This window comes from Thermobia domestica, chromosome 13 (genome assembly GCF_964235325.1).
Source record: "Thermobia domestica chromosome 13, izTheDome1.hap1.1, whole genome shotgun sequence".
NCBI lineage: Eukaryota > Metazoa > Arthropoda > Insecta > Zygentoma > Lepismatidae > Thermobia > Thermobia domestica.
The window spans coordinates 149,556,998-149,580,919 of NC_137466.1; the positions used below are offsets into that span (position 1 = coordinate 149,556,998).

At 35.7% G+C, this 23,922-nt stretch overlaps 1 protein-coding gene across 1 annotated transcript in view; it reads right to left on the minus strand.

The window, feature by feature from the left end:
• The window catches only part of LOC145668636 (solute carrier family 7 member 14-like), a 765,309-nt gene that overhangs the window by 72,406 nt on the left and 668,981 nt on the right, over positions 1 to 23,922 (minus strand). The window contains exon 7 of the mRNA XM_081736680.1: positions 8,054 to 8,237. Within this exon, the coding sequence (XP_081592806.1) occupies positions 8,054 to 8,237 (184 nt within the window). The remainder of the gene's footprint in view (positions 1 to 8,053; positions 8,238 to 23,922) is intronic.

The following is a 23,922-nucleotide window of genomic DNA, read 5'->3' on the forward strand; positions in this document are numbered from 1 at the left end:
GCAATTATGGAGAAAAGCACCTCGTTCACTAGCATCAAAAATTGCTGAAAATAATTTTATAAGCTATTAAAATCCATTCAATGACTTGCAGCAAGCAAGAATAGTTTATTTAAGTGAGCTTCTAAAGAAATTTTCTCAACAACTCTCCCCGCTGATACAGTGGTTAGCGCGTACATGGTCCCACGAGCGCGTGCACGTGGCTCCAAAAGATTCGATTCCGGGGAGAACGTTAAAAATTTGAACGCATTACTGCGGTTACAATCGCACCTTAATTTATAGCTCCACGTCTTATACAGTCTCATTACTTAAAATGAACGCTAAACTTCAAATAAATTTTTGAACCTTTTTATATAGCGATTTCATAATACATTTAGAATCAAGGGAGACAAAACACTGACACAACATGAAGTCGTGAATGTACACACTGTGATGCATATGATACTTCATGTAAAACAATTGAGGATCGTTTCTTCAATACTTGATTTGTGAAAAAATGAAAGTTTTCAGTACGTACAAAAAACTTAAAAAAAAACAGTGGTGCCCCCCTTATGTCTATGACGCACCCCCCCAATTGTCTATCCGTAGGTATTCTTCCATGAAAAAAATCTTCTTTTCGATTAATTTTACCCCCCTCATCAAACATATTTATATATATTTTAACCCCCCCAAATATTTCGATGACGCAGTTTGCGTCATAGCCCCCCTTGTGGGCACCCCTGAAAAAAAGAAAGAAAGACGAGTTTAAATACATATAACATTCTTGGTTTTCTGTTAATTGCTGTTACATATTGAGACCATAGGCGCCGACTTGAAGAAAATATTGGGGGGGCCAAAACAATGGATAAATATATAATCATATTCAGCCGTTCTCTATCAACTGCTGGATAAAAGCCCCCTTCCCTCCAGATCTCGGTCTGCTGCATCCGCTCCGCTGCTAAATTCATGACTTAAGTAAAATTTGTGTAAACGCATTAAAACAAATTCAAGTTCAAATTTTGGGAACTTCACTGCACCACATTGATCTTCACTTCTCATATCAGTGTTACCATAGTGTTGATTGAAGCTTCAATGCTCTATTAACTCTTTTAAGATTTTTGGTAACTTTTGTTACCATGGCGTGCTATGGTCTTTGATCTCTTATTTAGGTTGTTTAACAGGTACTTAAGTCTTTTTTTTATTAGTCAAGTCAAGGATGGACCAAAGAACACTTCAGATGCGTTTTGGAACCAGATGGTCAACTTGGGTACGCCAAGTGGGTGCGGAAGGGCGTGACTTTTTACTTTTTCTTAAGGCAAATTTCAAAAATTTTTCATGCCTGTAGTTTTCACGATATCAGATTGGAATTGTATGTACCTTTGGATATTTCTAAATTTTTTCTGAGATCTCTACATGAAGCCGAGTTCGGGCACGAGGGCCGCAAATGTTCCGAAGGGCTGATTTTTTCATAAAAAAATGATTTTTCCCGATTTTTCCGGTTCAGAAATACGATACGTACATGTCTGTGGCACCATTGGAAAGGGCTTGTTACACTAAAGAAAATAACGTTTAAGCCATGACTCTATCCTAAATAGTAATGACGCAGTAAATTTTTATAATAAGTATATACGTATGTGTGTGTATAAAGAGAGAGCCTAAATTCAGACTTTCAAAAATTTTTCTGCCCTTTGTTTTTAAGATACAAGATTGGAATTTTGCACACGTATTATGCACATAACATTGTATTTTTGGAAAAACATTCAGATCCCTACGTCAACCCAGGCCTAGGCCAGAGGGGCAAACTGTTTTGGTTGGGTTTGCAAAAGTACTTCCGAGTTTTTCCCTAACTATCTGGTTTAGGTGTATGATACGGACATGTGAGTGATACCGTTGGAAAGGGCTTATTATACTAAAGAAAATGGCGTTTGAACTATGACTAGGCTAAATAGGAATGACGCAGTACATTTTTAAAATATTTTATACCTAGGTATATATAGAGGAAGTTCGGGTATTATGGAATACCATTTTTGTTTCGCATGTAACTCAGTTAATAATTGCATATTGAAACAAAAAGGAAAACAAGTATATGACTTACATATTTGGCTTTATTTATGTATATCTTGATAAAGAAGTTTCGTTACTGGGGTAGGTAAAATTTATAATTTGTAAAGAAACCACTTTGGAGGGTAATATGAAATAGTCGGGTAATATGGAATACAAATGCTATATAGAAAAGAAAAAAGTTTTTTGTTAAACATACAATGAATACAGTAACAATATATGAAAATTCTAAATGCCAAGCCATAACTGATTGTGATTACTTGCAAAAGTCATAAATATAATACTCTGCTTCAGGATCGGCACAGTCATTGTGTGCTCACATTAAACATGATGAACGCTGGACCCAAGCTCACCCCTTGTATCATCAGATAATTTGCTGTAATAAAAAAAAAAAATACACGTAGCATTGTTGTCATCATAAATGTATGTTTAATTGCCCAATACCGATAGATATTTTTGTAATCGGAATACGATACGGAATACGGAATACGGAATACCATGGTTTTCTTGCGGGTATTCCATATTGCCCTCCATGCCAGCTTGGAAACGAGAGAGCTGTTAAACGCATTCGAAGGCGTATAGGATAATGGGGCTTATCAAACTACCACTCTGTATATCCAACGTCATAGTAAATAAAGAATTGTTGTTCTATTACATTTCAATAGGAAAATACAGGTTGTAAACCACTTACCTGTAAAAGTATTCCTGAATAAGAAATCAGATTTTCACGTCTACCAACACAACGAATGTCACAATCACATGGAGACTGACTGTAGAGCATCATGGGGACGTGAGGTAGTAGTTTCTTTCCTCTCCGCTTGGAAGCAACACATCACAGGCGAGCTAATGAGGTATTTCATATTATCCGACTATTCCATAATACCCGAACTTCCTCTATTTATATACATATGTGAAAAGATGGGTCACCTTCAGACTTTCAAAAATTTCTCCCGACCTCAGTTTTCAAGATACAAGAACGAAATTTTGCGCACGTAATATGTATATAACAAGATTTTTTTAAGGATTCAGATCCCTACGTGAACCCAGGCCCGGGCCAGAGGGGCCAAAATTTCGATTTTTTCCCGAAAAATCTAATGTTTTTCTTTCAATTTCCTTATTTCTGGTGTATAATACGGACAAGTGAGTGCTATAGTTGGAAAGTATGATCTATCCTGAGAAAAACGAGGTATGAACCACGATCCTACGATAAATAGTAAGGAAGCAGTAGCTGTTTGAGTGAGTCTAAAATTTACCTCAAAAAGTGGAAATCCTAAAAAGGTTAAACACCGATTTGAAAACGGTGCTTTTTATCGAATAAGAAGACTGTTCCTAATATTAAATTAAAGGCACGACGTAATTTACGACAGAAATTCTTGCTCCTCTTTGGTAATTCTTCCTCAACTGGATTATATTGGGGGGGCGAGGACCCCACCTTTAAATATTGGGGGGGCCAAAAGTACCCTGCCCCCCCAAAGTCGGCGCCTATGATTGAGACGATTATGTGAGTCAATGCGAAGTAAACCGTTTAAATCTTTGCTGTTTTTACAAAGCGTGCTTTCTACATTAAACTTTCTGACGTATTACTGCTGGTTTTCGAGATTATTTTGTGATTTATGATGACTTATCATCAGTGGTGCTACTCAGCTGCTTCGCACTGGTTCGCTAGAACCGGTTGTTAAAATATTTCTAGTTTGCAGAACCGTTTGTTATACCCAGACATAACAGTAAATTTTACCCAGTTATACCGAGGAACAGTAAATTTTAGTTTAACTATCTTTGTTTTCAGAAATTCTTGCAGCTACAGTGTTAAATATATGATTTCTCAGAACAAGGTATAAACGTTTATTTCTTAATCTCAAATTCTCAGATATCAAGAATGAGAACTGCGATTACATCAGTATAGTTGTGAGGGTTATTTCTATTTCAAACACATCAAATATTATCGATCCCTTGCTGGATTAAGGTCTTTCCAAAACTTTTTGACAACCATCTATCTTGGATAATTCGTCTCTAAGATATTCGCAGTGCTACCTAATTTCGTCATGGCACTTTGTATTAGGATGCTGAGTAGGTCTTTACTTGGCACCTGTGGTATCCAGTAAAATATTTGCTTTTGTCTACCTTGTATGGTTTGTTATAATAATAATAATAGTAATAATAATAATAATAATAATAATAATAATAATAATAATAATAATAATAATAATAATAAAACCATATTTTTAGTAATATATATTTATTTCAAGCGAGACTCGTGCATACCATTGTAGTGCAGTATTTTTTCTTTAACAACACAGTTCTTACTCAATAGTTAATTTGTCCTTGCTTTACGGTATTTAACACCTCTTTATTTTGACTTTCGTAATCCTTGTAATTACAAATGTCGTCTTTCACATAGGAGACCCGAGTTCGATTTCCGGTGGGAGTTTGCATGCCTCAGATTGCACGTTAATCTGTAGGTCCAAATTTGATATAGCCTCGCAACTGAAAGGAACACTGAACTTGAATCAATCCAAAAGAATGTAATCTATTTTCTGTCAATAGCTTACGCTCACCTTACTCACTCCTCACGCTTCTTCCAGGGGCGCGCCCTTAGGTTGGGAAGCACTGATTTACAATGACCAAAACATTTACACTAACAAACTTAACTGTATACATGACAGTACCCACTCCTCATTGTGCGTAAAAGTAGTAAAGGTCAGAGTTGATTGTGGCAAAATCAAGACAACTTGCTTTGTAGCTTGTTCAATTTTGCGATCTTAAAAGTATCGTTGTGGTATAAATAAACTGTGCTCTTTCTCAGTGTAAAGTTATATCCCCCCTAAAACAATTTCTTATAGACCCTAAAACCTGCCTGTAGGTACCCTTGCTTGTACATCTATGAACAAAAGTTTGTTCCTAGCCTCACAAAATCGTAGTAGTTTACTATTAAAAACTTTGTCCACATTCTACAAAAAGACAGCGTCGGTATCTCATAAATCAAAACTGATTTTCCATTTGAACTTAAGTGTATCATGGAAAGAAACAAGCTTTTATCCATGGATATTAAGCATCATAAATAAATAAATAAATAAAAATAAAATATAAAAAAATAAAAAAGCACGTCCATCACATTAAACTTTTCACTATAATTTTTTAAAGGGCTAAATCAAGTTATTCTGTAGTTATTACTAAAATATTTACTTTTGAAATACAAACAAAAATTATAAGGTCTTTTCCAAAAATTTAATGGGAAGAAAACTCATCCCTAGAAATAAACAAATTTCTCTTGTGGATTTTTTCATGAAAAATTACATATCCCATGTTGTAGGATTATTATTAATGGAATATGTCTTTTGAAATATGAACAAAATCGCCGGAGTCGTTTTTGAGGGGAAAAAAAAAAACTTCGAAAAGCTCTCCCCAAGAACAAATTATCCTTTATGGAATTTCTCATAACAAGAGACTTAGCCCATATTGTAGCGTTATTTATGAAATGTTTACGTATGATATATGAACAAAATTATTGTGGCGTGTTTGATAAAATCGTTCAAGAAGACTCATCCTCAAGAGAGAACTACCCTTGTGATTTTTTTTGAGAACAAATTATTTATGGCATATTGTCAGCTTGTTGAAACATTTACTTATGAAATGTGAACAAAATTGCCGTGGTTTATTTTTAAAAAATCGTTTGAAAAGAACTCATCGTCCAAAAATAAACTACCGTTTTAGGATTTTTTCCCAAAGAAATTACTAACACCATGGTACGATTGTTAACCATACAATGAATTTTTTTACCTTCTATGAAAAAAAATGCAAGAGAAAACAAAAATGAGTAACGGAAGTACCGGTACACTTAATAGTGCCATCTATGCGGAAACTGTGGAATTACAACTAGCTTCGAACGTTCCCAATTTGGTTCAACATGCATTAGCAACTACACGCCGTTATGTAGGAAAGAACATATTATTTACCACTATAACCCATATTATTTACCCATTATTTACCACTATGCATTGTAGGGTTAATGACATATTGGTGTATGAAGCATAAACAAATTTTGAGATCACAATTTTTTTCACCCTTCAGTAAACTACTTTTATTTTTAGAGCTAGGAAGGAGAATCAGTGGTAAAAAAAACTCAGTGAAAGGTTCCGCCAAGTTACAGCGGATTGTTACTCAGAACCGTCGAGCGACCGTGATGCAAGTAACAGAGGAGCTCAAGCAACAACTATTGTGATGCAAGTAACAGAGGAGCCCAAGCAACAACTACTGTGATGCAAGTAACAGAGGAGCTCAAGCAATAACTATTGTGATGCAAGTAACAGAGGCGCTCAAGCAACAATTATTGTTATACAAGTAACAGAGGGGCTCAAGCAACAACTACTGTGATGCAAATAAAAGAGGAGCCCAAGCAATAACTACTGTGATGCAAGTAACAGAGGCGCTCAAGCAACAATTATTGTGATACAAATAACAGATGGGCTCAAGCAACAACTACTGTGATGCCAATAAAAGAGGAGCCCAAGCAACAACTACTGTGATGCAAGTAACAGAGGATCCCAAGCAACAACTACTGTGATGCAAGTAACAGAGGCGCTCAAGCAACAATTATTGTGATGCAAGTAACAGAGGAACTGAAGCAACAACTATTGTGATGGAAGTAACAAAGGAGCTCAAGCAACAACTACTGTGATGCAAATAACAGAGGCGCTCAAGCAACAACTATTGTGATGCAAGTAACGAAGGAGCCCAAGCAACAACTACTGTGATGCAAGTAACAAAGGAGCCCAAGCAATAACTCCCACAATCTGTGTCGACAATTACAGCCTACTAGAAGTTACATGACATGAAAACAGTGGATTGGGTGGCACGGTGTAAAACCGCTGATAAGGGGTCCTAACGATTTAGCATGACGCCAATGGTTCCGTGAACATGGAACATGGATTACTAATGCCTAAAAACGTGTAATATCATCTGATCGCTTCATCTTTCTTGAAACCACAGTTTATATATATATATATATATATATATATTTATATGGCGTACGCCCGAGGAAGCCCGTATAATCCGCAGTATCTCTGCTCAACCATGAAGCATAGCGGCGGCTCTGTGATGCTCTTGACAGCAATTTCCTGGTTTTCAGTGGGTTATTAAATATATGTATGTCGTTCCATTATTTTTAACAAATTCTTTCATATACAAATTTTGGTTTGAAAAATCGTTGATCTGCACAAGTTTGCATGTTTGATAAGTTTGTCTCATCTTAAGTTTATCAAAAGATGGCAACCCTAGTGCAATGTCATATTAATCTGGGAAGTTGCACTTTTATTTAAGATATTTATTAAATTGATCAATATCTATACCTAGGTATATACATTAGTAGGTTAGAGAATTGTTTATACTTTCACTACCCAAGTTTGTGTCAACTACACATGCTTTAGTCTACATAAGGAAATAATTGAACGTGAAAATGGTAATGTATATATATACACACACACACACACATATATATATATATATATATATATATATATATATATATATATATATATATATATATATATATATATATATATATATATATATATATATATATATATAGATAGATAGATAGATAGATAGATATAGATATATATATAGATCTTAGATATAGATATAGCCGAATCCCTAAATGACGCCTCTATTCAATTATCAGTAATGGACAATAAATGACCTTTATTTAACTTGCGTTTTTTAAAAACTTGTACAGTCTTGTTCCAAAAACCTGGCCAACCATCTTACTTTGAAAAGCCATGTGCTTTTATCTACAGTTAGAATTAAATCAAACAAATATAGATTTTCTTTGGTCAACTGAACTCTTGTTTAGAGCCAAAGTGCATACTATAACTACTATATTAAAAAAAAACACAAACAGTAGCCAGAATATGTTTTTTTAAAGCAAGGTGAGTAGTCAAGATATTTTGAACAAGATTGTATACATTTACATGTATGACAAATCCTAACTGAGAAACAGCAAAATATACATATTACTTACTTGAAAATAAGACCATCTTTCGCCATGGCATATACCACTCGTGGCATAGGAAACATCGAACCAAACATGCTGACTGTCAACCCTGCAAGAGCTCCAACGGCTACAATGTACTTGCATTTGACGGCTCCCACGTAGCCAAACATCTCCACGAGGGCCGAATCTTCATCCACTTTATCATACGGCACTGATAACAAAGCATTAAATATGTGAGATAAATGTATTAGGTAACATGCTGTATATAATTTATGAATATTAGTAAGAACTTAATTCTACATTAATATACAAATGTACGTTCAAATCAATTCTGATCCTTTGTAATCAGAATATTTATACATCCCCACTGGATCATAAATGCATCCCTGTAAATTTTCAAAATTTCTACGTCTACGTCTAACAGTTCCGGAGATTTGGTCATGAATGAAACAGTGGTTTCACTCTTATTTTTATAATAGAGTACTAGTAGAATGGTCTGTTCTTCGCATGGAAGACATAAAGTTTGTGGGAAATATCGTCCTTGAAGGGGAGTAGTGGTGTAACCCAAAAATGTGATTTTGAGTTATAATCATCATTCATTCTTAATTAATCCGCTCTTTCAACCGGACACAGAAAAAAAAATGTTGAAACACCACAAAATGACTACCGCTTTAGCGTGTTTCTTGTGTGTTAATTCAAAACCAAGTTTTTTTTTTATTTGTTAGTTCTGAATTTTTCCCGCATTCGTGTCTAAAGTTTTAGATTTCTTTCTATAATTACTTACTTCTTGAATACGTGATATTTTAAATCCTAATTCTTAGTTTATCCTTCCACTCCAGCTCCTTAATTTTCAATGTTCTATATAACTATCTTTTTGAACCACGGAGGAAAACTGACCATTCTATTAATACTTTACAGGATTAGTGTACACATCCCCTTTATTACTATAGATAAATAGTTTAAAACGAGTGTTCAGGGAGAACAAGATAATATAACACACTGATATCTAGTTCCTTTATTCATTCATTTTTTTTTCAAATACACAGATTTACAGTAAATGCATTATTATTAAATGATACACTATGACATTGGCAAGGGCGCCCATCAGCGGGGGCAAGGTGGGGCGCTCGCCCCTCCTAGAGGAAATTGTACTTCGGAATATCGAAAACCCAATAGAATTTTTAAAATAGTTACAGCAAACTTTGAAACTACATTTGAAATGTCGCTTTTTCTTCCCCCCCCTTAGAAACCACAACATGAGCGCCCTTGGACATTGGTACCTGTTCTTATTGAGGACAGACTTACATTTGGAAATCACTGATATGACAATATGAAAAATATTGCATTTTGCATATATCATAGTTATTGAAACTAAGTGTTGGTAAATAAAGAACATTTTTTTAGACATTCTGTTTCGAACAAAGAAAAATATCATGAAAAGAGAAAAACTTGTAGTTTCTCGTGGATCATTGCTAGGTCAAATATGTGAAAACGCAATTGTAAAGGATCTTCTGTGGCCTCTTTTGAATCTTGTGTTATAAAATAGTATTGAGAGCCGAAATTGAAGCGCATGTGTCCAATTAGTTAGATTCCGGATTCACTTCCCGAACAATACATCGCATATCACTCGAAAGAAAAAGTTCGGTGATGCTTAATATTTAGCTAATCTATGTATATGTTTCTGACTTAATAACTCTTGAGCCACCCGACCGATCTCAATCAAATTTTCAACAAGGATGAGGTTTGAGCCTGGGATGGTTTTTATCATTTCACTTTGGCGGTGCATCTTAGGGGATGGGGAGGGAGTAGATATTTAAAAATGATCGACATTAGTGTCGAATCTATAGTTTTAGGGGGCGCTGAGACGAACAGTGACACTTCTGATGCTGTTTAAATCAAATTCAACCCCCATTAGTACTCCTAAGGGAGGATGATGACATGTAAAATAATCGAAAATAACCGATATTAGTGTCGAATTCATAATTTTTGGGATCCCTAAGTTGACTGGTGACAGTTTTGGTGCTCTTTATGTCCAAAATGAAACGTATTCTGCCCATTCGAAGAACGGGCATTTTGCTAGGCAACAATAAATAGATGTTCCGATACAGGAAAATTTTCAAAAACCGTATTTACCTGGGATAATGTAAGAAGAGGTCCTAGAATTTCCTTTTTTCGGTCACTTCTTTTTATTTTATTGTATTTTGCACTTCACGTAGCAATTGCGAAGCAAATTAAAATTTGTATAGCAATTTATAATTTTTTGTATAGCACGTTCGGCAGTAATGGAAATTGAAATTATTTATTTTACTGCTTTGCGTGGACATACATTTTTTGTATAGATAAATAAACAACTTTTTGTAGACCCTACAGAACAAACATTTATGATAATATAAAGACAATTAGAGGAAAAATAATGACATTGTTTTTAAATACTAACTGTCATTCTATAGATTGCTTAAGATTATATCTCACTTTGAATTTGTCGACATGTAGTTTTTCTTTTTAAAGTGCTATTGGAATTACGCAGATCACGAGTACAAAGTGAACTTATACTTTTTATGACGAAAAACACAATAACTTAATTTCACGCAAGCGTTAATTTCCCAATACCTATTCTAGCCAAATTATGTTAGGATCCAGTTTGTTTTCTTAATTTTAAAAGTTGTAAACCAAACACTATTTTTCTTGCGCCATTTCTGTGAAAAACAAGAAGAACCAAGAGCTTGAAACATCAAAAGAACAGAAAAGGGGGGGGGGGGACTGACAAAATCCCGTGGTTTCGCTAGTTATCTATTTTCGAAAAGTACAATTAGTTTGAATTTCGATAGCTCATTGAGACGTTTGACTTTCATATGCTAAAAAGGTCGAAGTGCACATGCTGTCTTTGTTGTCAATTCTACGGCCAGTCTTCAGTAATATGGTATCTAGTCTGCAATCGATTTGTATTCATTACTGAGAACCACAGAAGCATCGGATTGGAACCAGGCTCGTATCCATGGGAGGCTAGTGGGGCCAAGCCCCCTAAATTTTTCCTGGCTCCCTAAAATTTTCACGGTACGCTTGCAAATGAACTATAATATGGTTGGATATGGCCTCTCCTAACTTCTACCGGCCCCCTACAGTTTTGGGCTGACTACGGGGCTGATTGGAACTATATCGAAAGAGAACCCACCTATCACGAAACAAAAACTATATTCTGCTGATTTCTTGTAAAAGTAACTCAGTACGGTAATAAAGTATTGATCATAGATACGTCGCATATTGCGATGCAATTGTTCACTTGCATCTCAATTCTATGGTTTTGTGTATCAAACTGTGATGGTATAAAGCTTTTCTTAAAAGGAAATAGACTAATACATATACATCTAATATACTAAAGGGAAAGGGATCTTGTGTGTGACCGAATCACGTGAAAATGAGTGAACAATTTTAGAGTAATCTTTAGATACAACTATGAACTACCTCGAACCGTGTTTTTATGATGTAATTTTGGTTAAAATGCATATCCTAAGAAGAAAGCAGAGGGTCACAATTTGCGTGAGAAATTGAGTATTTCACCAGTCTGTCAAATTAGAAAGATGAAACTTGGTATATGAAATTCTCAGGGGTGGATCCAGGACGGACTTCTGTGGGGGGTGGATTGTAATACTGCTACTTAGAGCTACTTTTAAGAGCTCCAAACTCTGGGGTGGGTTTTATTTATATATAAAATAAGAAAGTTTCCTCTTCTTATCGCCCCGATCGCCCCCCTGGATCCGCCACTGCAAATCCTCACTAAAAATAAAGGCACACTTGTACTAGAGTTTTTGAAAATTTCCGTTTTAAGGGGAACGGCATTTTTCTATATAATTATTTCGCAGCCAACTCCTAGAGTGCTGCAACGAATTTGATGACTTCTGTACATAACTTGTCCACAGCCTAACTTAATGTAAATTTTCATCACATTATCGGGATAAGAGCGAGGAGTGCTGACATCTAAAAACAAAGGATATAGTCAGTGACGAAAATCGAAGAGACATTTTACTAGATGTCGGAAAATAACACGGAAAGTACTCTTATTTGCTGACACAATTCAAATACAGGTGTTGGTTTTAAAAGTACTAAAATCAGTACTAATTGTATATAAAAAATTATGAACTTGTATAGTTTGAAGCAAATTATTAAATTCAGGTCTATAAAGTAGAAAAGTCGAGAATATTGTTTTCACATTTTCATGTAGTCAAAATATAATAACCTTTTACATTTAGTGCTTTCTATTATTATAATTGGTAATGCTTGTGTTTATATAGAGTAATTTGGGGGAAAATGAGCTGTTTTTTTTTTTGGACATTTGTCCAAATAAAATTTACACAACTGAAGTAAGAGCATGAAAATTCAAGGAATTGTTCTTCCAACCTCATGCTATCTGCAGATGTAAAAATTGTTCGACTATTCAACGTAATATAAAATATATTGGAGTTTAAAATGACCCTTGCAAAAGGGGCATATTGTGCCAACAATGGGTAAAAAAAACACATATAAGGAAAATATGCACACATTCGTTTTTATGTGTCTTTTCTGCTATGTTATGGAAAATAAACACGATGGAAATAAATGTTCTGTTTCATAGTTAATTTTCTACCTAGAAAACACATTAAAACGCATTATGCAAGAGGAATAGTATAATCACGTGTCACTTTAAAAACTTAAACATAATACATGCCAATCAATGCATGAATATCTGATAAACGAAAACTGATATAAGAATGGGATTTTGTGATGAAGGCGATCTTTTGATTCGGATTCTGTTCTCAGATGAGACCACCTTTTATGTTTCGATAAAGTGTACAGGCACAAGTGCCAAATTTGGGTCTGTGAAAATCCACACGAGTTTGAGGTGCATACGCGAGGTAGTCCCAAATTCAATGTATGGTGAGCAATGTCAATGGACCACATCATCGGTCCATTTTTCTTCGAGAAAGATACAATAAAGAACTATCTGGACATACTATAGACACTTCTTGTTCCAGAATTTGATAGGTTAGGCACCATCAATGAAGTCCGGGTGCAGCAAGATGGGGCCCCCTGCCATATTTTCCCCTTGAGCAGAGACGTACGCACGGGGTGGGTCCTGTAGATCCGTACCCTCCCCAAAACGCCGACTTTTCTCTAAACTTAATGTAATTTTAAGGGCGATTTTGCAATTTGGACTCCACCCCCAAAATAAATTCCTATGTGCCTGCTCTTGAGATTCGGTAGCTTCTTAACGAGCAATTTCCGGAGAGATGAATTGGCCGAAATGGACCCACATCTTGGCCTGCAAGATCATCAGACTTAGAATCTTGTTATTTCTTCCTGTGGATACATGTAAAGACTGAAATGTATACGGAGAAACCAGCTAATCTTGGCGCCTGAAGGACAAGATAAGTGATGTAGTTCTTGATACCACGGACGAGCAACGTCAGTAGGCAATTTTCGGTTTAAGGAGGAAGCTACAACTGTGTTTGGACGTCTATGATGCACAATTGGAGATTTAACGGTTAAAAGCAAAATAAATAAATAAATAAATAAATAAATATTTTAAAACCTTACAGTGAGTATACACAAAATTTGTGTTAATAAACTTAATAGTTGTCAGATTACAAAGTTTTAATTTCCTGCAAGACTTATGAAAAGTTTAAAAGACGTAGACCCTCTCCTTACAACAGATAGCAGACTTATTACTATCTACATTATACTTCAAAAGATTTAGCAGACCACACATAAACAAATAGCAGCACTCAAAACTTTTAACAGAATACTGAGTAGAACTGTATCTTTCAAAATGTTTAATAAGAAAAAAAAAAAAAACAGTAGGACCGTCTCTTTCTACGACACATATTAATATATAGGTGTTCAAAGATTTTAGATCTAACAGATCATTGTAGATATATGAAACATAGTATAACAAATATAGCATTCTTAACAGTCCGTATATTCAAATAAAGCGCCATTTTCTATGTTACTCCTTAAACAGTTTTCTTGGTACCATTTCAAAAATTAACTTGGCTCAATCACCCGTGTTAGTGTTCATACACATCTGCATAGTAATATCAATTACAGATACCACTGTAGTGGTTTGGATCATCAAACACTCGACTAGTGTGTGCTTGGAGAACCTCTGTTCTCCTGCGAAATTTTCCCACTTTTTCCTAACAAACTGCATTGCAAAATCTGACTTTACTTACTGGTTGGTTTTACGTTTCTTTGATAGAAATTCGTCGTATTTGTCGTAAACTTTGATAGAAATTCGTTTTTAATAGTGACGGCACCAGAGAAAGAAGGATGATAAGTATCTCACCTTTCAGTGACTATATATCTTGGATCAAGTATTATAAAACTATCCTTTCCTGTATACGAAAAATATTTACCCCATAAAAATTTATCTGCTTCCCTTCTCCCCTTCAAGAAATTCAAGTTGGCATCGTTTATTTATTTATTTAACAATCACCAGATACAGCTCAGAGGCCATTTTACACTGGATAACAACAACAACAACAACAATGGAAAGGATTTGGGAAGGCATCGGCCAGGGCCTGTTTACTAGGTACCATCCCGGCATTTGCCTGGTAGGACTGAGGGAAACCCTGGAAAACCTCAGTCAGGATGGTCGGCAGCGGGATTCGAACCCACGACCTCCCGAATGCGAAGCTAACGCTCTACCACTTGAGCTACTTCGCTCGGTTGCTTCGTTACTAATTCTTAGGTATGTTGTGCTTCGCTGAGATGTGCGTTTGGTCTCTTTACGAACACAGGAACACATTTTATCTTCGAATATTGTCCTTTTGTCACAAGGCATTTGAATTAACGTTCGGGGCAATTTACGTATATATCATCACATCAGTATGTGTATTTCACCCCAACATTTAAACTTCACTACTATTGGCAACATCTAATAACTGAATTTCCGTGCCATGCCATCAGTAGTATAATAGGTAGCATTACTCATCAGGAGCACACCCACGGGGGTCCACCGGATCCAGACCCCTCCCGAAAACTTTCTAACTCCACATACATTTGTACATTATGAGAAAGATGAGCAAAGTATGCCATATTAGGAAAGCGAAGATGCTAATGAGGAAACTGGTAGACATAAGTAATGTATTGAGCCAATTAATTTTCACTCTATGCGCAAACGTAAATATAATCAAGATAATACCGAAGTTCACATGGTAACATATGGCATGTCTGAGCTTTAAGAATGGAAGCAACGTCATATATATGTAACTATTTACAATAAATGTAAAGTATAAATGTATTTTACAGGTTTCTGTTATTTAGTTTAGTTCAAGATGCAGTATATCAATCACTTAAGAGCAGCGCAGCCGTGAGCAAATTTGACCTGCCCTCACCTACTTGGTAATTCACGTACCAGATACGAGCCTGGTAATTCTAGGGTTAACAAAATGATTATACTGTATAGATATTTTATCCTGTTTATATACGATGTTTCACAGCAAGTATTAGAAACTCTTTTTTAATTTACTGCATCAGTGAAATTGAGCACTGAGATAAACAATTGAAAGGCTGGAAACACGTGAAGTTATAACGTAGCACGAAGAGAAACGAGATTCCAGGAACCAATCTCGCTAATGTAACTTCGACAAACGATTTCTTCAAGTAAACACACACATACAACACATACAGCATACATATTATATTTCACGTGACCTCCGCGGAACCAAAGACTGTAATTTTTTCCTACCTGATGTTGCTATGTTACCTGAGCTGAATTTTTCCTGTAATTAGCGGTGAGTAATAGTAGGGATAATTTAAGCAATATATTCTATATAAATATAACAGTTTCCTTATTATACTGCTTTCCTCAAGAGTCTAGTGCTTAGAGCGTGCCCTTTTGGTCACAAGCTCCCGGTAAAAGAAAAACGAACGTTCAGTGGTTTAAATCCCACTTTTAGCTATTGGTCCCCTTCTACTATACACTCTCGTTGCTGACAAAAGATGTTAATACAAATCAATCGATCAAGTCTTGCGAATAGTAAACAGAAGACTAACGTTTAAGATTCTCTACTAGCAATGGGAAAATTGTGGGTATGAATTCGATCATCGTACAATAACTGAGATTTGTTTCTAGAAATTATCTCAGTTCGTCCAAGATAAGTTGTAATATACATGTCATAGTCAATTCCGTTTGTTTCAAATGTTTATTTCTTCCATGTTTTTGATGCAGTGTGCGTAGATTTCCTACAGGAATTTCCCTCGACGGACACAAAATTTTCCCTTTTCTTAACAAATTTTTCCTAGTTTGTTGAGTTGAGCTGAGTTGATTTTAGCTTAGCGTCCCTTTCAGCAGTGAGGCTACATGAGACGTGGACCAACTGATTAACGTGGAATCCGAACCACATGAGCTCCCGCTGGGAATCGAATCCGGATCTCCCACTCCCAAGCATCTAGTTTGTTGAGTGTGTAATTCCTATGATAGAAGTTCCATGATAAGATTAATTTAGTTGTATTAAAGGAAGTACCAACCAAATTTGTTTTGTTCATTTGCTTTTTGGTTCTATTTTTTAAAAAACATTTTCCTTTACTTTTTTTTTTTTTTTTTTTACAAAAATATACAAAATCTACATCCAACCAACAATGGGTGCGAATTATGCTATTTTGAACACACACACTATTGTTATTGCACTGGTTTATTTCTGCAGAAAAAAGAAAAAAATATACATTAATGTTGGTCAATCAGGCAGCGCCAAAAATTTTCTTGGGAAATACCTTTTTGCTAAATTTACCTATGAAATTTCCCGAAATTATTGAAATTTCCCTCACACTACGAACACTAGTTTAATATTCTCATAGAAAAAAAAACAGCTTTAGAATCTCACTCGGAACATTGTAAATAAATAAAACATATATTTTTGTACTTTTGTTGTTGTTGTTTAAGAGTTAATCATAATTTTGGGCTATATTTTACTAACCATACTATATATTGTCATTTTGCTAATGTCATATTGAAAGAAATAATAACTATATTTTTAGTACAATTTCCACCTCAATAAGCGGCTTAGTTGTCATAAAACATAATTTATTTTTTAGGTTTACAAAAGAATTTCATTTTTTCCGCTCAGTAAGAACTATCGCTTGTTATATATATATATATATATATATATATATATATATATATAACAAATCGCAAATTTTTACATAAAAACTCATATTATCAATTATGAGAAAAATTCTCATTGGTGATCATTAATTAACCTAAAACACATCTGTTGCAGTAATTTTACGACAACAGTGTTGGCAGGGACCGTGTTTTTGTCAAAAAACACCCATTTTACGGACTTGCATTACATAGCCCTTTATATGGCAACACTGCATCAACTTTGTCACATTTTCGAACCAATGGATAAATGTTGATGCATACTGCACATATACACTGGAATTCACCCAGCAGGAAATCAGTTTTATGCAACTGAATATTAATTTTCCTCATATTGCATATTTTTTTATTTTATACTTTCGGTAATTTCTTTCGTTACTACACAAAAGCGTTACAAATTCCAGCATTGGTCTTGATAACGAAAATATCTACATAGATCAAGTCTCAGGTCTTTATCATTCTTAGATCAAAAGATATATGCAATCAAACTTTGGGTTGCGCAACTTTACGGACACACAATATATCTATATAATCGTTGTCAAAAACTCCTTTAACCCTTTGGGGATTTTATGGTACAATTTGTACCATACGCGTTTTTCATGGTACATTGCGTTATTTCTCTTCTATTTGAGCTTTTTCGTCCGGTTTTTTTTGTTTTCCAAGTCCAGAGACCTTGTAGAAGACATTACGTATGGTTTCAGACCGTCCTGCGTCCAGACATAGGAGATGATGACGTCATAAGTAAAAAATTTCTTTTCTCATTTTCTAAGCCTATGTTCAATATTTTTTGGCGGGCTTATTTTTCTACGTAGAAGATTGAAATTTTGCACAAATATTCAGTCCACCGAGTAGTATTTACCAGATTTTTTGTTCCGATGTCAGTGCTAAAACAGGGAGGAACCAGAGGGGCAAAGGGGTGAAAAAAGGGATATTTCCCCCCCAAAATCCCGTTTCTCGTCATTTTCGAGCCTCACATACATGATGGGAACACGTGAGTCATACGGTCTGAAAAGCAGTTCCATTCTGAAGAGAATGACGGTCGAATCATTGTCCTAGGGTAATTAGGGACGTCTCAGGGATTTTTTGAAAAATATACTTCTATACACGGCAAAATGGGACATGGTGAGTATATTTTTTTTGGCGGGCTTACTTTTGCACCTAGAAGATTGAAAGTGTGCACAAACATTCAGCCTTCCTAGTAGTATTTATCAGATTTTTTTCAGATCTCTGCGTTAAAACAGGGGGGGGGGTCCAGAGGGGGAAAAACTGAAAAAAGGGATTTTTAGACCAAAAAATCCTGTTTTTCAGGATTTTCCCGCCTCACATACATGATGGAGACACGTGAGTCATACCGTCTGAAAGGCAGTTCCATTCTGAAGAGAATGACGGTCGAATTATTATTCTAGGGTAATTAGAAACGTCTCAGTGAATTTTTTTCAAAATATACTTCTGTATAGGGTAACATGGGGAAATTTCTGATTTTTTCTGGCGGGCTTATTTTTGCACCTAGAAGATTGAAATTGTACACAAACATTCAGTCCACCGAGTAGTATTTAACAGATTTTCTCTCAGATTTCTACGTTAAAACAGGGGGGGTCCAGAGAGGCTCAAAGTTGAAAAAAGGGAAATTTAGACCAAAAAATCCCTTTTTTCTGCAATTTCCCGCCTTAGATACATGATGGAGACATGTGAATGATACCGCCTGAAAGGCAGTTCTATTCAGAAGAGAATATGGGCGACACATGACCCTAGGGTAATTAGGGATGTCTCAGGAATTTTTTTCCCTGAGATCATAGTGTTTTGTGGTAATTTGGGGCATGGTGGGAAATTTTGATAAAATTTCTCCCTTCATTACTATTCAAGATAGAAACTTGAAATTTGGCACACACATTCAGTATACCAAGTACTATTTCCCAGATTTTTTTAGATGGCTACGTTGACACAGAGGGGTCCAGGGGGGCCAAAGTTCGAGAAAAAAAAATCCCTCCGAAACTTTCACTTTGACATTTTTTCCCGCTTCTAGTATATGGTATGAGCATGCAAGTGGTACCATTTGAAAGCCAGCTCTATTCTGAATAGAATGAGGTATGAACCATGATCCTAGGATAAATAGTGACGATACAGTAGCTGCTTGACTGAAAGTCTAAAAAATAGCCCAAAAAGCCAGGATCCGGAAAGGGTTAAATGCTAATAATGTTATAGAAAGGGCCGCGGTGGGTCAGTGGTGCTTTCGTGGATGAGCGGTTAGCGTGTCCGCCTTTGGCATGGGGGGCCAGAGTTCGATTGCTGGCGGGAGCTCGTGTGGTTCGGATTCCACGTTCGTCAGTGGGTCCCATCTCATGTACCCTCGCTGCTGAAAGGGACGTTAAATTTAAAATCAACTCAATGTTCCATCTCTTTAATAAATAAAAAAAATGGTAGAGCGTTCACCTCTGGTGCATGAAATCCTTGGTTCGATCCCAGCTCGCGCCAAGTGAACTTTGTGGTGGATAAACACCGTATGCGTGGGTTTTCTCGTGGTTCTCCCCTTCATTCATTTCTCATCCTCGCCGTCTCTTTTAGAATAACCAACATAACTAACAAGTTGTCAAGCCAAGTTTATATATTTTACATAACAGCTAAGAAGTCATGTGTAATGCAGTTTAGGCAAGCGTCTATCCGCGACTGTGTTTATATACTTATTAGTAGAAATTTGTAATAGAGGGAGTGTATAGAACTCACAAGATCTGGTCACTTGCGCAGTAAAGTGGATAAAAAATTATTTCTTCTCAGGATACAAGAAAACACCTGCGACATGCTTGGTACGTTGTATAATATTTTAACACATGACACCATCTCGTAGTATCAGTTGATAACATTTTAGAGCAACTTTTCCATTTGTGTTTGATTTGTTCATTTATATTGCATAAAAATAAATTAATGCTTTTAGTAGTAACCATAATCATATACTTAATTTAACTGTTTAAAACAAAATACATAATATATATGGACAAAGTATATGATGTTTGTTATCTCCATTTGGCTTGGTAGGTTAGTGCTCCACTAATTCAGTTTTCTGAAACTTAACCTGCCAAGATATAATAGCCATAAGACTATGACGTCACAAATGACTTTAAGACATATTCTTGAGAATCAGGAGCATATTGTGAACAAAATATTTCAGTCAATAATAATTACGCGAATAAGTTTTCGGAATATATTTTTTTGCTGCAATATTTTTACTAAAACATACAACTAATCATCAATGATGATTTCAGGAGGTGACCTGGAGGGGGGGAGGGATTGTCCACGAAACGGGTGGGGTAGAATTTCCGTAACGAAATACACATAGCTCTTCCTATAGAAGTATAAACGGAACCAAGAAAGTTCTGTCGCTTCGAACATCGATATGTCACCTAAGACGTACCTGGAAGATCAAAAATAGTCACCATCACCATCAACGACCTTCTGACAACGTTGTGGAAGGCCATGGATTCTATCGCGGTAGAACTTAGTGGGCTGTGAAGCGAAGAATGTATCAAGTGCATTTTGCACCTCTAATAGGAATTTGAATTGACGTCCTCCGAGGTGATTGTCCAAGGAATGGAACAAGTGATAATCGGACATGGCAATGTTCGGGGAGTCTAATTGATGCAACACTGTTTCCCTTCCAAGGTTTACAAGGAACGCATGCGAACCGTGACAGCTAAATATTTATGAAAATTGGCACCCTGACTAATTGTGGATCGCTAATTATCGTGATGGTAGTCACTCAATGCGGAAATGCCTTGTTTACCCACTACGTATAATACATATACCATACAGTGACCGGGTGAGGCTGTGCACAGTTATACCCCAAAAACGCCAGAAAAAGGCAGAAAATGAAAAATGTATGCAGGTAAGCTGATACCTATGGGAGTGGGACGCATGACCAAGAACACGGCAGTAGTGTCACACAAGTCCTGGCAGTAGTCCCGACACCCTTACCAAAGTCCTGGCATATCTTCCTCCGCACTGCAGAAGCGTTTGGCCCCAGTTTGAACTCGTACAGCATACGCGGCCGTATGACGCTCTGTGGAGGTCGAATGTTCAGTCTGTCCTTACGCAAGTTCACGGTGTAACTGAACTGCCATAACCAGGTAGTATGTTGCATATACCCACACCAACACCTGACCTCCTTATCTCCATTCGCATTCAATTCACGGTGTGATATGCAATTGAACACAAATTTCAACAAAATGCGACAGAGCTTTCTTGGTTACCTTTATGGATACACTTTCCAAGATGAGATATTTTTAACACATCTTTTCGAAATGAGTCAGGCTTAACTGCTGTTTTGTACGCACCTCTACTTCTCCAGCACGGTATTTATGTTCATTCTCAATGTGGGCTACCAGTATTTACTAGTACTAATTTTTAATTGCTGAGTATTTGCAGTTCTGCCTGGACAAAACTTGAAATTTTCACTGTTGATGATCATTCTCAACAATCAACGTTAATAAATAAAAATAGCAACAACAATAAGGAAGGTAATGGAAGGGAAATTTGGATATGACGAATATTTAAAGGTACCATATCGGCAATCGCTTTGCAGAACTGAAAATAAAATCTGGGAAAACCTCAGTCAGTATGGCGAAATGCTGTATTTGATAGTTATAATGCAATAATGCTAGTCATTATCCTACACTCAATATACTGGCTATGATTTTGTCATGAGATCAACATAGATAAATATGATAAATACTCATCTATGTCTTTTCATTTTTTTAAAAGTTTTTCAATGATTGTCTTTCCTATATGAAGTCTTGAAGAGATTTATGTCGATGGAGACTTGCTCCTTACTTTTTATTCGGGAACTCGGGAAAGGTGAAGGCCGTCTTAACGCATGGGCTTGATAATCACTTTCCCGAGGGTAGGGGAGCACCCACGGTGGGCCCACCGGGTCCAGACCCCCTCAAAACTTACTAACTCAACATACATTTGTACACTTTCTAAAATAGAACTATATTTATTTACCAGGGAATTAATGTAGCATGAAAATTTGATCTTAGACTTCATCTATACTTTTATAAAAACAACCTAGTTCTAGGGTCAATCCAATCGAAATCTTACAAATTTAAACAAAATTGTTGCTTAACATTTTTTTTTTATTTTTCTGATTTTTTAAATCATGAGTTCCCTATAGATAGATAGTCACAAAACATTATTTGAAAAAATTATATGCCTTAGTTTTTTCTGGCAGCCATTTTTAAAGTGGCAGTTGGGCAAATTTTAATTAAAAAAAACGTGGGTTCCGGAAAGTTTAATTACCAATCTATTTTTAAAGATAACAGAATAATTCAAAACCCAGTGTATTCAGCATGAAATTGTTAGTACTGAACATTGTTATTTAAAATTAGAAATATTTGATCATTTACAGTCTGTAATGATTTAAACATCATTCGACTGTCAATTGTAATAATTGTAAGCTCTAGTTTGCTACCTTGGCAATGCACTAGCATGTAGAAGGTAGCGTTTTTACTGAAATTCACTGCTCTATTACTCTAAAGATAGTTGAGACTCAGTCATAATTTTTTTTTTGGTGAGATATTCCTATTTGTATAAAGAGCAAGAACATTCTGTAAAATTTTCAGTTGTTTTCATTCAGTTCTTTTTAGATATTGATCTGAGAAAATTGACGTTAAAAGGCTTTCGGCCATTTTGGAAAAGCTCTAGAGAAAAAAGAGTGCATTCTCAGGACTAAAACTTATACTGCAGGTAGTTATATAAGTATTCTACACAGAAATAACATATCATTAGTGAGTCTCTTTTTCTTCATAAACCTAATAGTCTTAAAAATTAACGATTGATATATTTTTTTTCGAGTTTTTACAGTAAAGAGTTTGACTGAATCTCTTGTAAGATAGAAAAATTAAAATAATGTGTACCTCAAGTTCATTTATGCTGAACATACTGGTTTTTTAATTGTTCTGATATCTTCAAAAATAGCTTGGCAATTAAACTTTCCGGAAACCACATTTTTTTAAAAAAAACAATAAAATTTGCCCAACCGCCATTTTAAAATGGCTGCCAGAAAAAACTAAGGCATATATTTTTTTTCAAAGAGTGTTTTGTGACTATCTACTTATAGGAAACTCATGATAAAAAAAAATCAGGAAATTAAGAAAAATGTTGGCAATAGCACCTGGGTGATTTGCAATGGATTGATCCTCTACCATTTCCCCCCCTGGAAATACTATTATAATTACTTATCGTCTTTTCGGGGGCAGAATAATATACGTTCAATACTACATAGATGTAATGGCTTGTAGTATTAGGCCCTTCCCCTCCCAGAGGTGGGACCCATACCAGTAAAAATTTCTGGGTGCGCACCTACCCAGGGCCCCACGAGCTGAATTATATGTATTATGTGTAAAATTTAGTTCTAGAGTTTTCCAAGCATGCCCAGGGTCCCGTAATGCTATTAAGACAGCCCTGGACAGTTGACTTGGTACTGTAGTCCATTTTTTAAGACGAGATATTGTGATGGGGAACGGCCTATTATGTTAAGATGGATCTTACATGATACTCTGTACAAAACTGTCAAATTCACGAGATTTAAACTCCCTTCTTTGTTTGGAGGCCAAGTGAATACTCGGTTCTGTCCTTCATAATATTGGTGTTGGATAAGGAGGTAAGAACACAAAAACTCAAAATTTTACTCTGACTGCACCATTTTAAATCCAGTTGGAATATTCTTTATCTTTGACATTCTACTTTATTATTAGCGTTTAACGAGAAA